This window comes from Capricornis sumatraensis, chromosome X, assembly GCF_032405125.1.
Source record: "Capricornis sumatraensis isolate serow.1 chromosome X, serow.2, whole genome shotgun sequence".
NCBI lineage: Eukaryota > Metazoa > Chordata > Mammalia > Artiodactyla > Bovidae > Capricornis > Capricornis sumatraensis.
The window spans coordinates 78,582,118-78,596,168 of record NC_091092.1 but is presented as its reverse complement, the minus strand read 5'-3'; the positions used below and the strand labels follow the sequence as shown (position 1 = coordinate 78,596,168).

The 14,051-nt window shown below is 47.9% G+C and overlaps 1 protein-coding gene across 5 annotated transcripts; it reads left to right on the top strand.

The window, feature by feature from the left end:
- Positions 1–1,317: 1,317 nt before the first annotated feature.
- On the top strand, positions 1,318–13,478 carry GJB1 (gap junction protein beta 1). Of its 5 annotated transcripts, none has more exons than XM_068962294.1 (2): positions 1,318–1,411; positions 12,218–13,478. In XM_068962294.1, exon 2 carries the CDS (start codon positions 12,234–12,236, stop codon positions 13,086–13,088), a length of 855 nt encoding a protein of 284 aa, XP_068818395.1. In that variant the 5' UTR covers positions 1,318–1,411; positions 12,218–12,233; the 3' UTR covers positions 13,089–13,478. The 5 variants fall into 5 exon arrangements, with proteins under 5 accessions (XP_068818395.1, XP_068818393.1, XP_068818398.1 ...); XM_068962292.1 differs by lacking the exon at positions 1,318–1,411 and adding an exon at positions 6,649–6,724; XM_068962297.1 differs by lacking the exon at positions 1,318–1,411 and adding an exon at positions 8,999–9,017.
- The last annotated feature ends 573 nt before the right edge of the window (positions 13,479–14,051 follow it).

Genomic DNA, 14,051 nt, shown 5'->3' with positions numbered 1-14,051 from the left:
CAATTATATCTCAATAAAAATAATATGTAGTATATGATGACAATTTTATAATAGTATAAGTATATATTTTCATTGAAAAATGACTGTAAGCTTTCACACCTTGTAGTAATGGTTATCTCTGGATGGTGATGCTACAGATTATTTTTATTATTATCCTATGAATTGTTTTGGTATTTTCCAGTTCTACCAGATGAAGAAGGAACATACATTGCTTGTGTAACAGCAAACATAAAGATTAATATAAAAGGGAGGGACATCCCTGGAAGTCCAGTGGTTAAAGCTATGTACTCCCAATACAGGAAGCATGGGTTTAATCCCTGGTTGGGGAACTAAGATCCCACATGCCACAGGATGAGGCTATATATTTATATATGGAAAAATCAAAGAAGAAAGTTTAGAGAAGGTGGGAGTGGTCAAGTGAATCCAACATCTCAGAGTCAGTAAGACTAGTTTTGAGGGATGTCCATTGGATTTAGTAACAAAGTGACCATGGTGAAAACTATTTCAATGGAGTAGGGAGCAGGTGCAGAAGCTGGGTTGGAGTGGAAGTAAAAAGTGAATACCAGATGAAGAAGTATAGATGGCAAGTATAGACATATCATTCAAAAAATGTGGTTAAGAAGGAAAACAGATAGGGTAGAAGCCCAGTCTCAGATAGATAACATTCAGTTTAAGATTTTCACACTACTACGTGTGGTGGCTTTGAGTGCCCTGAAGAGAGGTAAGTTATGATGGTTTTCTGATACTCAGATTTTCAGTATAAGGGGTACGGCATAGTATGGAATTGTAAGCAGGAGCCATCAGGAAATCAGCATCAGAAATTGCTCTTATGAGCTCAGAGACAAACTTAGCATCATTGGAACTGAGTGAAACACTCCAGTATTACATATGTGGCTACATAATTTAGAGTGTGGGTTAATACTTGGGAAAGAGCCCTTCCCAAAAGCCTGTGATAAGTATGAAATCATTGTGGAAGTTCTAGTGACTCATGTGATAACAGTCAGGGCTTCTTTATCAAGGTGTGCAGCTCAGTTTCATAGACAATGTTGTTCTCTAGGAATAATGCCAAACCTCAGTGCACGCTATGGCTCAACACATCCCCAACACTGTGAGGTGAAATGTCAAAAGTGAGAAAGAGCAGTTTATGTTTATTAAAGTACTAACACAGATTCAGCAATCAATAACTGCTTGACACTCTGAAAAGCGCCCTCATGCTGGCAAATCCAATGCCACTGAACACCCATTTCCTAGGAAACAATGAAGTAGCTCAATTATCTTTGTCTTTTATAGGAGGAAAAAGCAACCAAATGAACCAAAATGGAATCAAAAAGTGATCAAAATTCATGATTTCAGGGATCTGAATGGGCCTAGGAATCAGCCCTTTAACTGTCAGCAGAGTCAATTGGAGCAGGTAAAATAGGGGGAAAAATGTCTGGGTTTCCTACCTAGATAGCCTTTCATCCCTCCTATGAACAATACTTGTTAGCAGAAGCCTTTGCTTTCAGGATGTCATCAGCAGCCTGACACTCCCCTAGGTATTGACCTAAGAGTGCTGAGTGGTTCAAAGAAATAACAGGGGCAGTGGCTGTGATTGCTGAGACAGGGAGATTCTCAATAAGGCATTTGTGGTGTTATGGTTGGCAAACTTGGTTGACAGGGGGAAGGACAGAGGAGTCCAAAGATTAGACAGAAAGGATGAGCCTCAGGGCTTCTATTTAGGGTCTGATTTACATGTTTTATTTGGATTATCAGTTTGAGGGGGTGGGTGATGAACCAATACATTTCTAATTGGGAGTCCTGGAAACAGATCCTATGAAAAAGAAGTTCCCTTTATATACAATATGAGTTCAATGATAGGTGTGTACATAAAGAAAGGAAACTGGAAAGTACTAAATTATTAACAGCTTAATGGGCAGGGTGTTAGCTCATCAGGTTGGACAATTAGCAGAACTAGCTAAATTCTTCTGTGTCCTTTTTGCTTCACCCTTCATACTTGACACGTGGCCCCATTTTTTTTTTTTTTTTTTTTTTGCTACAACCTGGACTCCTCTCTGATTCCTCACCCCTATCACACGACTTCTACCCTTGGGATTGGATGCAACCTGGGAATTTTCTCCCCCTGCTCTGCTGTACCTCAAAGCAGAATGATCAGGAAATGGACATCAAGCTGTAACATTAAGATAGGAGCCCAACAGTTCCAGTTTCTCATTATGCTTGTTTCACTTGGCTACCTGAAATGATGTGGAATTTCCTGGGGTCTTTTACAAGCATACTCTCCGTTGGTGCAGTGATCAGACATCAGTGAAATATAGGACCATTCCTAAACCCCAGGAGTTTGAGTCTTTTTAAAAAAGATTTATTCTTTTATATTTTGGCTGTGGTGGGCCTACATGCCAGCTTTCTCTAGTTGCAGCGAGCGGGAGGGCTATTGTTGCTGTGTGCACCTGGCTTCTCATTGTGATGACTTCTCTTGTTGCGGAGCACAGGCGCTAGGTGCGTGGGCTTCAGCAGTTCCAGTGTGTCAGCTCAGGAGTTGTGGCTTGCAGGCTTAGTTGCTCCGTGGCGTTTGGGATCTTATGGGACCAGGGATCAAACTGGTGCCCCCTGCATTAGAAGGCAGATTCTTGACCACTGGACCATCAGGCAAGTCCAGGGTCTTAATAAAATACAAAAATGAGGGAGGCAGGGGCAAAAAGAATTTGAAACTGCAGGGAGTAGGTATGGTGCTGCTTAATGCTCTTACTCCCAGGAAATCCGAAAGCTCCAAGAAGCACCACCTCACCTTTAGGTTTTACTGTTGGTAGAATGAGTGCACCATCCTGACAATACGGGGCTGGTTTAAGGATATTTCACACTTTTAGGTTTTTTTGAGCGGGAGAGCTGAAGCAATTTTGCTTTGTTCCCTGCTCCCAAACTGTCCTAAGAGCAAAGGGTATATGCTTAACGTCAAGTGAATTGGTGCACTATCTGCATCCAGTTCTTCAGAAATCCCCTTGGAAAAATACTGATAACTCTCCGTTTTTGATCTCTTCTAAGAATATGAATTCCTGAGGCACAAACTCATTCATACAATTACACCTTTTAAAAAGGATCTGTGGGGACTTCTCTGGTGGTCCAGTGACTAAGACTCCACACTCCCAATGTAGGGGGCTCAGGTTTGATCCCTGGTCAGGGAACTAGATCCTACATGCCACAATTAAGAGTTCACATGTCACAACCAAAAATCCCATAGGTGTCAATGAAAATCGAAAATCCTGCATGCTGCAACTAAGACCTGGTGCAGCCAAACAAATAAGTAGATAGATAATTTAAAAATAAATAAAAAGGATTTGTCACAACCAAGAGCAATTGTGAATACAGGACAACTTTCATCTTTCCCTAGCAGCCCTTACTGTAAACAGTTTGCATAACCTTCCACAGCCTGAGCTGGGGTGGGAACTTTTGAAATGTTCTGCAGATTTTCAGGGTTAGCCATTTCCTTAATCCTATGGACCCATTTGAGAAGATCTTTTTGGCCTGTGTGTCTTAAGCAACATTTATATGGGAAGCTGTCTCCTTTGATTTCTGAGCCATACAGCAGTGCTGTCTCATTGATCAAAGCCATAGAAAATGCCACATTTTGTTTGGTAATGAGGCCCAGGGACAGGCTTGATGATGGACTCCACATGAGAGGCAGCGCTGCTGCAGACCATCCAGGGAAGCCTTCAGATCGCTGGGCTGAGGCAGCCGGCGCTGTTCCGGGATGTAATGAGCAGAGCTCCCACTGGCTTTCTGATTCTGTTTATGAGTTTAGAACCTCTGAACTCTGACGATGTTGCTGGAGAAATGTGCTCTGAAATAAAGTGATCAATTTCTTCCAGCAACTGTCCTGGTCCTGGGTGGGACAGAACAGGAAAGCCCTTGTTTGGGCTAATATCTGAGCCATGCTGGAGACAGCAGGCTTATGTTTAAGACCTCTTATCTTGTATATTTTAAGATCTAATAAAGATCTTCCTGAGTGAATCTGAGGAAGTAAACAGGCTGATGTAAAAAAAAATTTTTTTTAATATTCCCCCCAAACGTCCATTGTGAGAAGAAAGGCTGCTTAGGATTCAAGGCAGACGCTGATTTTAGCTGCTTACCAGGAGCAAATGGATTTGCACTGCTCGCTGTAGTGGTTTTCCTCCTCTCCTCTCCATTTTCCTCCCCTCCCATGCTCTCTCCTCTCCCCTTTCCAGAAGATGTGCTCAAGCAGCAATAAACAGGCAGAGGACAAGTCAGTTCTAGCAACAGTATTTTTTATACCACTACAAGCTACTCTAAAAGACTTCCTGTAGCCTAGAACTACAAGCACTCAGAGAAACCCTGCCAGAACTCTAAGAAACAATGAGTACACACTGATATTGACCTGTATTTTCCCTTCCTAGGAGCTCTGTTATAGGAGCTTTCTCTTCTGGTCAAACAGGTCTGCCCACCGTTCCCTAAACACATCTCACAGCTTCCTGTCACCTGGAATGCCTGGCCTCTCCATCTCCTTTATGATCTACATCCAACTCTGTCTCTTCCTATAATAAGTACCTTTTAATCCTACATCTGAATGCCTTCTGGCCCCTCGTATCTACACAGGTCATTCAGGACATAATCCCTTGTTGTAGGTACTCGGGCATATACTTATCTCTCCAGCTAGTTTTGAACCTTCTAGAGTTAAGGACCAGTTCTCACTCAGATTCTCCATGGAACCTGTAGAGCTCATCAGCTCTGATGCTGTGGTTAAACAGCCTCTGGCACAAGACTGCCTGGGTTCAAATCTTGCTTTGTCACTTGCTGGTTGAGTGACCTCACTCATGTCACTTAACTTCTGTATGCCTTAATTCCCCTGTAACATGGGAATATTAATAACACCTTCTGCTGACAGCTATTTTGAGGATCCAAGTAATACTTGCAAAATACTTTGAACACTGCCTTTCACCCATTAAGTACTCCAGAAATGCTAGTCCTCTTTATCCACTCCAACCTGTATGCTCAGCATGAACTGCCAAGTACCAAAGAATGGCATTCAGCCTGCCCTCATGGTGTCAAGCTTGGTTTTGCCTTATAAGTTTACCAGACACTCACTGAAGGAATTCCCTACCTGACTTTCAATAGCCTTCCTGCTCTGAGCCCTTTACCTGACTGCTGGTATCATCCACAGCCACCCAACACAGTCTTGCCTCCTTTCTGTCTCCCAGTCATGTCCCACTCATTCCTACCTTTGTACCTTTAATCAGTGTTCCTCTTCCCTGGAAAGCTCGCCCTACCCTTCCCCTTTCCAATTCCCACCCATCCTTCACTTTTCCACTCAAGCTTTACCTCCTCCAGGAAGCCTTCCCTGATTATCTCAGTTTATCTTCATCTTCCCCTTGTGGCTCAGCTGGTAAAGAATCTGCCTGCAATGTGGGAGACCTGGGTTTGATTCCTGGGTTGGGAAGATCCCCTGGAGAAGGGAAAGGCTACCCACTCCAGTATTCTGAACTGGAGAATTCCATAGACTGTATAGTCCATGGGGTCACAAAGAACGACTGAGCGACTTTCACTTCACTTCCCCTTCTTCCAACTCCCTCAGCAGTCTAAGTTAGAACCACATAACTGAACATACACTGACATTTTCCTGGCAACTTTTGAGTCGTAGTCTCATTTCCTCAGGAAGCTGGTCAATTCCTTAAGAATAGCTAAAATGTTTCCCCCTATTTTTCCATCTTCCCCTGGCATGTAACCAGTACTGGGTGGGTACTCAACAGGTGTCCAGTAAAGACTTATCAATTGATGTACCTATATGCCCGGGTATGGCCAAGGGAAGCCGGGGTTCTGGCTCTCATCCTGGCAGTGAGCTCAGGCTGGAGTGAAGAGAAGGCAGGGAACCAGTGAAGCTGACTTGTTATTTCTTCACTGCCATCCAGGCCACAGAATTAGCAGGGTCTTCAGGTAAACTATCCTTCAAACTGGACTTATCTCTCAGTTAATGGTTGACATTCTTTGTTTACCTTAATGATTGCCAAGATCTGTTGCTGCGCACGGTACATTTTGTGGCTCAACTGCCTTGGCCCCGAAGGTAGAAGACAATTTGGAAGAGGTTTGGGGTTGTGGGATGGGACTGGAAACGCTTTGGTCCATTCCTAGCCACTTAGGGCATGGGCAATAAGCAGAGAGCCCAAGAGAACCCCGGTACTGCCATGTGGGGGAAGCCCTGCTGTCTCTCACTTTGGCCTCAAGGGGCCAGTAGTCATTGCCCATAGCTGTTCTTTCTCTCCCCATAGTCAGCATTTTCAAGGCTGGGAGCTGGAAGGGATGGCACCCAGTGCAGGAGCCCTCTCTGTAGCTCGTCCACACACTGGATCTACCTATGGCCAGTGGGTGAGGGAAGGCTGAAGGCTGAGGCCCAGGTCCAGTTCCATCTCCCAGATTGGGCTAAACATGCATACATGGGTGACGAAGATGCCTCTCTTCCTCTGGGATGGGGCAGTAACTTCAGGCTATGTGATTTGTCTCTCCAAAGTTACCGGGAGTTCAGGGGATCAATCTTATTTAATGATTGTGTGAGGGAGGAGGTAGAGCTGGTTAATGTTTGTCTTGTTCCTCTTGGGCTGTGGGCCATATCTGGCTCCAGCCCTGGGCTCTTTGTCCCTCCCCTGGACTGGGCTGACAGTACCTAGTGACATAGTGCAGACACGCCTGCAGACATTCCCTGGGAAAGGGCAGCAGCAGCCAGGTGAGGAAGCTGCGGGCTGAGGGACGTGGGCCCAGGGGCTGGTGTGGCCCAGGAGGGCAGAAGTGGGGGTTGGGGAGAGGCTTGGGTCTTGCCTTCTCCTGGGCTCAGCATTCAGCCACTTAGATCCCTTCTGTGTTTCCCTCTGAGCTGGACTGAGGCACCTCCTACCCAGGTGCCAGGCTTGCTTAGTCTCTCTCTGTAGCCCCCAACTCATCCTTTTCCCAGGCTCAGTGTTGCTTCTGCTCTCACTCTTTTTTGCCCAGGCAAGAATCACCCTCATCCCCACAGGGTCAAATACCCAGAAAGACTGGAGGGGGCCCCCAGGCTCAGGGTGTCTAAGTTTATATCTTTAAGACATTTCCTGCCACACAGGGTTAGGGTTCAGTGGGGGCCGCTGGGCACTGCCAGGTGCTGTTTTCCTTCCCTGATTAGAAGGCTAACCAGCCGTGCCACCAACATAGGGGCTGCGGGCGGATGAATACAGCACACTCGGTAGGCACAGAGGACCAGCCGGCCGGGCCAAGGTTTGGGAGCATGCATTTCCATTTTCTTGAGGGAGGCAGGGAGACTCAAGCTGAGCTTGGAGTAACTGATGACTGGGAGATCTGAAGGATGGGTAGTCCCCTAGTTGTTTGAAAGTTGTTCCAGCTGTTGGGAATGGCACGGCAGAATGCATGGACTTAGAAAATGAGATGAGGAGAAGAGAATAGAGACAAGATGGGCGTGAATGGAGAGAAGCATAGAGGAGGATGCAGCAGAGCAATGGGGAAGGGACCCCGGCTTTGATGAGGGGCCAGCATGAGCCCTAATCTGAGCTCCAGCACTGGCTTACCAGCTGTGTGATAAATTACTCAGCTTCTTTGAGTCTCCATTGCCTTGTCTGTGAACTGAAGACAATAACTCACAGCTCACAGGTTTGTTGTGAGGATAAGAGTTAAGGAACAGACTACTCCTAGCACAGAATAGGTATTCCCTAAGTGGTGGCTGCTATAATAAGCCCAAGTAGAGAGAGCAACAGGAAGTCAGAGAGTTGATGGAGGAGTAAAAGGGTATAGTCGAAACAGTGAGGAAAGGAGCTGATATTACCAGGAGCTCTGTGGAAAGATCATGGCAGAGCGAGAGAAGGAGAAAACTGGAATGAGTTAGACTGGCCCTGACCCAAGCCTGGCCACAGGATACATGCGACAGTGTGGAGGGAACAGTGCTGTGACTGAGGTGCTGTGGGACCACAGGCTGGAGGCGGGGAAGGGAAGCGGCTGAAGAGGAAGAGGGATGGAGGGGTTTGGTCTTAGCCGCACCAAACTGATGAAGGCAGCTGGAAACTCAGAAGAAAATCTGAAAAAAAGCCCCCTGTCCTTTCCTGCCAGAGGCTGCCTGTGAAATGGGGGAGGGAGTATGGAGTCTGAGGTTGAGTATAACCTCATTTAGCCAAGCCAGGCCCCTCTTTCCCAAACCAAAAAGATACAAGGATTTCCCATAGTTGGAAGGAGGGACAGGAAAGAGGTAGGAGCAGAAAGAGATAGACTTGAACGTGTGTGTGTATACATGCATACACACGCATGCAGGCACATGTGGAAAGGAATGCTGAGAACAGTTTTTGAGTTCTGAGATCTAATTATCTCAGAATGCAGTGTCCTTAAAGGAAGAGAGGCTGCCAAGGTACAAATACTTTGAGGTCAGAGGAAAACAAATTTGAAATTTGACTCTACCATTTACCAGAAGTGCAGTTGTCATTGAGGTAAGTTGTTTAACTTCTCTGAGCCTCACCTTCTCTGTCTGAGAAGTGGGTATAGGGACTAAGGACAATCTCCTGATTTTGACCTGTGCTTGAGTGCTTGGGCAAATCTGGATCTGAGGACAAGGCCAGAGCCAGACAGGGTCAGAGAAATCTTGTCTAATTAAACACAGGAGCCAAACATGCCTGGAGCAACACAGAGCATATCAACACCTGGACTTTAACCCAAAGTCACAAAAACAGTTTGGATTTCAAAATCAGGTGACTCCCATGAATGTTTTTGAAATGAAACCCTTGAGGTACTGATGTTGACATAGGGATCAGCTCTTTCCAAAGGGAGAGCAAAAATTGAGATATCAGTGCTCACACAAGGGTCCTTAGGGGCTCCAAAGGGAGCTCCTGGCTATGTCCCAGAGGGCTCAAGAAGATGGGAGGTGGAGAACTATAAGAACCTAGAAACTCAGGGGTGGCCAGGCTGGCTGTGAGACATCCCTAAACGACAGAGAGAAGAGAACAGCTGAAGTTCACTTTGGGGTTTGAGGAAGCAGCCAGAGAAAGGTAAGGACAAGGAAACAGAACAAATGTGGAAGCAACTGAAAGCCCTGGGAAGGGAGGAGAGGAGAAGAGTTGTCAGTTATAGGAAAGAAGAGAAGGGCTAGAGGAGAATAAAAGTCAGACAAATCTTCAATCTCGCTGTTTCTTAAAAGCACTCAGAAAGAAAAATGATCATTGTATCTGAGGCAGCAAAGCTTCTGGGAAAAAACATGGGCTCTGGAGTCAGCTTGTGTTTGTGTGTGTGTCTGTGTGTGTGTGTGTGTGTGTGTGTGTGTGTGTGTGTGTGCGCGCGTGTCTGTGTGCATGTGCGTTAGTCGCTAAGTCGTGTCTGACTCTTTGTGACCCTGTGGGCTGTAACCTGCCAGGCTCCTCTGCCCATGGGATTCTCCAGGCAAGAATTCTGGAGTGGGTTGCCATTCCCTTCTCCAGGGGATCTTCCTGACCCAGGGATCAAACCTGCACCTCCTGCATCTCCTGTACTGCAGGCAGACTTTACCACTGAGCCACCAGGGAGTCAGCTTGATCTGGCTCAAAAATCCCAGCTCTGGCTTGTACTCACCACATGAACCTTGTGACACTGAGATAAGTCCCTTCACCTTTCTCTACCTCAGTTTCCTCATCTGTGACATGAGGGTTACAAATAACACCTACCTCTCAGGGTTGTTTTGAGGTTTACAGGAGATGGTGTGCAAGGGCCTGGCACAGAGCAGGGGCTTAGGAGATGGTTATTCTTAACAGTATGCTCCTCCACCACCTATTTTGACTCTAACAGGTCTCATTGGATGAAGCATTTCTTTCCATTGTACCTCCTGTACCAGCTCTGCCTTCAAAATCCCAGGCTTGGGAGAAAGGGCACCTGTGTTCTTGCTTTTCCCGCACTGGTTTAGGCCCACAGCATGAACTGACTGAGGCTTTTTTTTTTTTTTTAAGCTGCATGAAGAAACCTTGTACAGACTATCCCTTTACCCCTTAGTTTCTTTCATTCCGCTCCCCCAACTTTTCCTGGGCTTCCCTGGTGGCTCAGTGGTAAAGAATCCGGCTGCCAAAGCAGGAGATGCAAGAGACCCGGGTTCAATTTGTAGGTTGGAATGATCCCCTGAGAAGAAAATGGCAACCTGCTCCAGTATTCTTGCCTGGAAAAACCCATGGACAGAGAAACCCAGCCCGTGGCTGGCTATAGTCCATGGGGTCACAAAAGAGTCCATCATGACTTAATGACTAAATAACAACAAATTTTTCTAGCTACTAATACCCTCTCCCTTCCCCCTACAACAGAGAGGACCACCCAGAACTTGCCACAAAGTTCAGGCCTTGTGTTCTCACAGCCAGTTTCTGGCTTGCAGCATGATCTCCTTGCAACTTAATGGCAGACAAGGTGGGAGGTAGAAGGAAGCCTTCTCCCCTTGCCTAAGAGACAGAGGGGAATTTCTTCCCTAGAGCAACTGGCAAGCTCAGGAAACCAGGAGTTAAAATGTATACTTGACCCGGGGCCAGGGCAGCAACGGAATGGTCTGTTCTATTTCAGACAGACACTATAGGTCAACAGCAGCATTGGGAAGAAATAAAGAGGGATATTGGGTTTGGCAAACCACTTAGTTCCCCCCAAGTCACATTGTTTTCTCTTCCTGATAAGGTTTTACTTCCCTTGATCACCAACCATGAAACTGGAGCTGGGCTAAGAACTTTTACAGGTTGCTTCATTGAACCTCACAATAACACTGGGTATGAACCTCATTTATAGATGCGCACACAGACTCAGAGGTTTGGTAACTTACCCCAAAGTCATAGTAGATAAAAAACAAAAACCCCAAAGCTCGGTGGCTCTTATCTTTTCCATCTCCTAAACTTCTTCTGTTTGCTTGGTTAACTTTTGCTTTTTCCTTCTGGCTTGTCTTCACTTGGCCATCCTCTGTACCGGCTCAAGGAGAGATGGTCAGGCTTTGCTCTGTGATTTTGGAATAGGACTGCACTCACAGGTTAGCAACTTCCTTGTTTCTTGTGTTTTTATGGGTAGCCTTTGCTTCTGTTGCTGTTGTTGTCATCATTTAACAGCTAGCCTACACTTCGGGGAACACCATCTGCAAAAGCACAAAGACTGTACCGAGCAAAGAGCTTAGAATTCTGCTTCAGACACTTTTGTGTTTCGTCCTACTCAGACACTTCAGCTGTGTGACCTTAAGTGAGTTACTTAACTTATCTGAGCTTCAGCTTCCTCAGCTCGAAAGACTGGGGTCCTTAGAGGCTTGCTAAGTGGGTCAAAAGAAAGAATGTATGGGAAAATACTTAGCACAGTTCCTAGCTTGATAAAAGTGAGCTCCTTTTCCTAACCTCAGGCTCACCCATATCTTGGAGGGGATTTAAGCCAGGAAAAATCCTGCTGAATCTAAGTTTCTAGTAGAGTCATGGGAGAGTGCCTTAGGCCAGAGGCTTCTGGTTCCCCTGGGTCCCATCTTACATGCACCTGTCCTTGTTCCATCTTCCCCCCCGCTGTGGCCATTCTTCTGGTGGGGCTATGGGGTGGGTGCGGCGATGGACCGGGCGGGCACAGAACAGGTGGGTGCAGGCTGGGTGTCCGGCGCTGGGACACAAGTGCTCTGTGTGTAGGGTGGGCGGAAGTCAGGGCGTTTGATCTGAATTCTAAAGGGCGTTGTTCAGAGCCCCACAAAGGTCCCATTGTGCAGACACTGGGTATAAAGCAGCATATGACTCCCCAGCACCGGGCGGTGATGAATTGGGACGCAGGCGCGAACCCAGGGACCACTCCCCCTGCATAGACATGAGACCATAGGGGACCTGTCTGGGTGGCCTCAGGGATAGGCGCTCCCCAAGGTAACGGGGCTTTGTTGGGTTTAGCCCAGGTCCAGACTTAAGGAACTGGGGGAGGGGAAGCTAAAGAGGATGGCTGATGGCAGAACAAGATGGGCCTGGCAAGGAAGGGCAGGAGAGGAGAGAATGTTGGATGAAGGTGGAGAAGAGAGATGGGGCTCAGGGAGGTCAAGTCATCAAGTGAATGAGTGAGGAGGAAAAGAAAGAGAAGGAGAGGCTGGCAAGGGAGAGGGGGTGGTGAGGAAAGCTATGACTCTCCTTCTTCCTTTCTTGTCACTGGCTCTTGGGAGGGTTGGGGGAGGTGTCAGGCAGTGTTATGGAGCCTGGCTTTCCACCCTAGCTTTCTGACAGCTTGTGCTGTGGCTCATGTTTTGCAGGTGTGAATGAAGCAGGATGAACTGGACGGGTTTGTACACCTTGCTCAGTGGCGTGAATCGGCATTCTACTGCCATTGGCCGAGTATGGCTCTCTGTCATCTTCATCTTCAGAATCATGGTGCTGGTGGTGGCTGCCGAGAGCGTGTGGGGTGATGAGAAGTCTTCCTTCATCTGCAACACCCTCCAGCCTGGCTGCAATAGTGTCTGCTATGACCACTTTTTCCCCATTTCCCACGTGCGTCTGTGGTCTCTGCAGCTCATCTTGGTGTCCACCCCAGCTCTCCTCGTGGCCATGCACGTGGCACACCAGCAGCACATTGAAAAGAAAATGCTTCGACTTGAGGGCCACGGCGACCCCCTGCACCTGGAGGAGGTGAAGAGGCACAAGGTCCACATCTCAGGGACACTGTGGTGGACCTATGTGATCAGCGTGGTCTTCCGGCTGCTGTTCGAGGCCGCTTTCATGTATGTCTTTTATCTGCTCTATCCTGGCTACGCCATGGTGCGGCTGGTCAAGTGTGATGCCTACCCCTGCCCCAACACAGTGGACTGCTTCGTGTCCCGCCCCACGGAGAAAACCATCTTCACGGTCTTCATGCTGGCCGCCTCAGGCATCTGCATCATCCTCAATGTGGCCGAGGTGGTGTACCTCATCTTCCGGGCCTGTGCCCGCCGAGCCCAGCGCCGCTCCAATCCACCCTCCCGCAAGGGCTCAGGGGGCTTCGGCCATCGCCTCTCACCTGAATACAAGCAGAATGAGATCAACAAGCTGCTGAGTGAGCAGGACGGCTCCCTGAAAGACATACTGCGCCGCAGCCCTGGCACCGGGGCTGGGCTGGCCGAGAAGAGTGACCGCTGCTCCGCCTGCTGATGCCACAGACCAGGCAACCTCCCATCCTGCCCCCTGTCCTGCCCCAGGCCTGCCCCTCCTTCTCCCCTGCCGGCGCGCAGGCCTCTACCTGCTAGAGGTTGCTCCATCAGAACTTTCCTTCCCTCCCTACTTCTCTTCCTCCTCAGGGCCTTCTGCCTCAGGGCCTGAAGGTGTGGGGAGCTGGAGGCCACCCACGCCAGCACTCAAGGCTATTGGGGGCGCGGGCAGCTCTCGTTGCCTGCACCCCTTCCTCTTCCCTCTCCCTCTCCCTGGGACCACTGGGGACCAGAGGTGGGATGCTCTGACAACATCTCCAATTATGAAACTAATCTTAACCCCGTGCTGTCAGATACCCTATTTCTGGAGTCGTATCGGTGGGGAGGGATGTGGGCAAGTGGAGTGGAGGGAGGGTGCTGTGGACGTGTGGGTGGGGAAGGGAGGGTAGCAAACGAAAGAAAAGGAGGAACAGTGCTTGCCGGCCCTGAGGAAAAGGAGGACATGTCTGGGGTGGAGGAGCTAGGGAGGGAGAAGCAGGCAGATAAGTTGGAGTGGGGGTTGGTCAGGGTTGCCTTTGCCTCTAGTCCTCAAGGCCTCTCTCTGCCTGAAATGTTACACATTAAACAGGATTTTACAGTAAACGAAGAGGTGGCTTGTGTGTTTGTGAAGTTCTTTCTCCTGCAATCTCTGACCACCCCCTGGATGAGCTGGCCTTGGCTTTTTGCTGATCAAGAAAGAAATGGGAAAAGAAAGAGAGCAATCTGAGTAGCTGAAACTGCCAAGGAGGGGCTGCCGCATATACCCCACTATCCCACCGGCCAGGCACAACCAGGCCCAGAGCCATTCTCTCCTGTGTTTTGTTTGGTATGGGTTCTTTTGCCCCCATTTTAAAATAACAGCTTTATTGGACTCTAATTCACTCATCCCTTTCTCTGATTGATTTTTTTCATCCATTTTAAGTATGTG

Coding starts and splice junctions, on each gene's coding strand:
- GJB1 (XM_068962294.1), top strand. CDS start 12,234: ATGAACTGGACGGGTTTGTACACCTTGCTCAGTGGCGTGAATCGGCAT.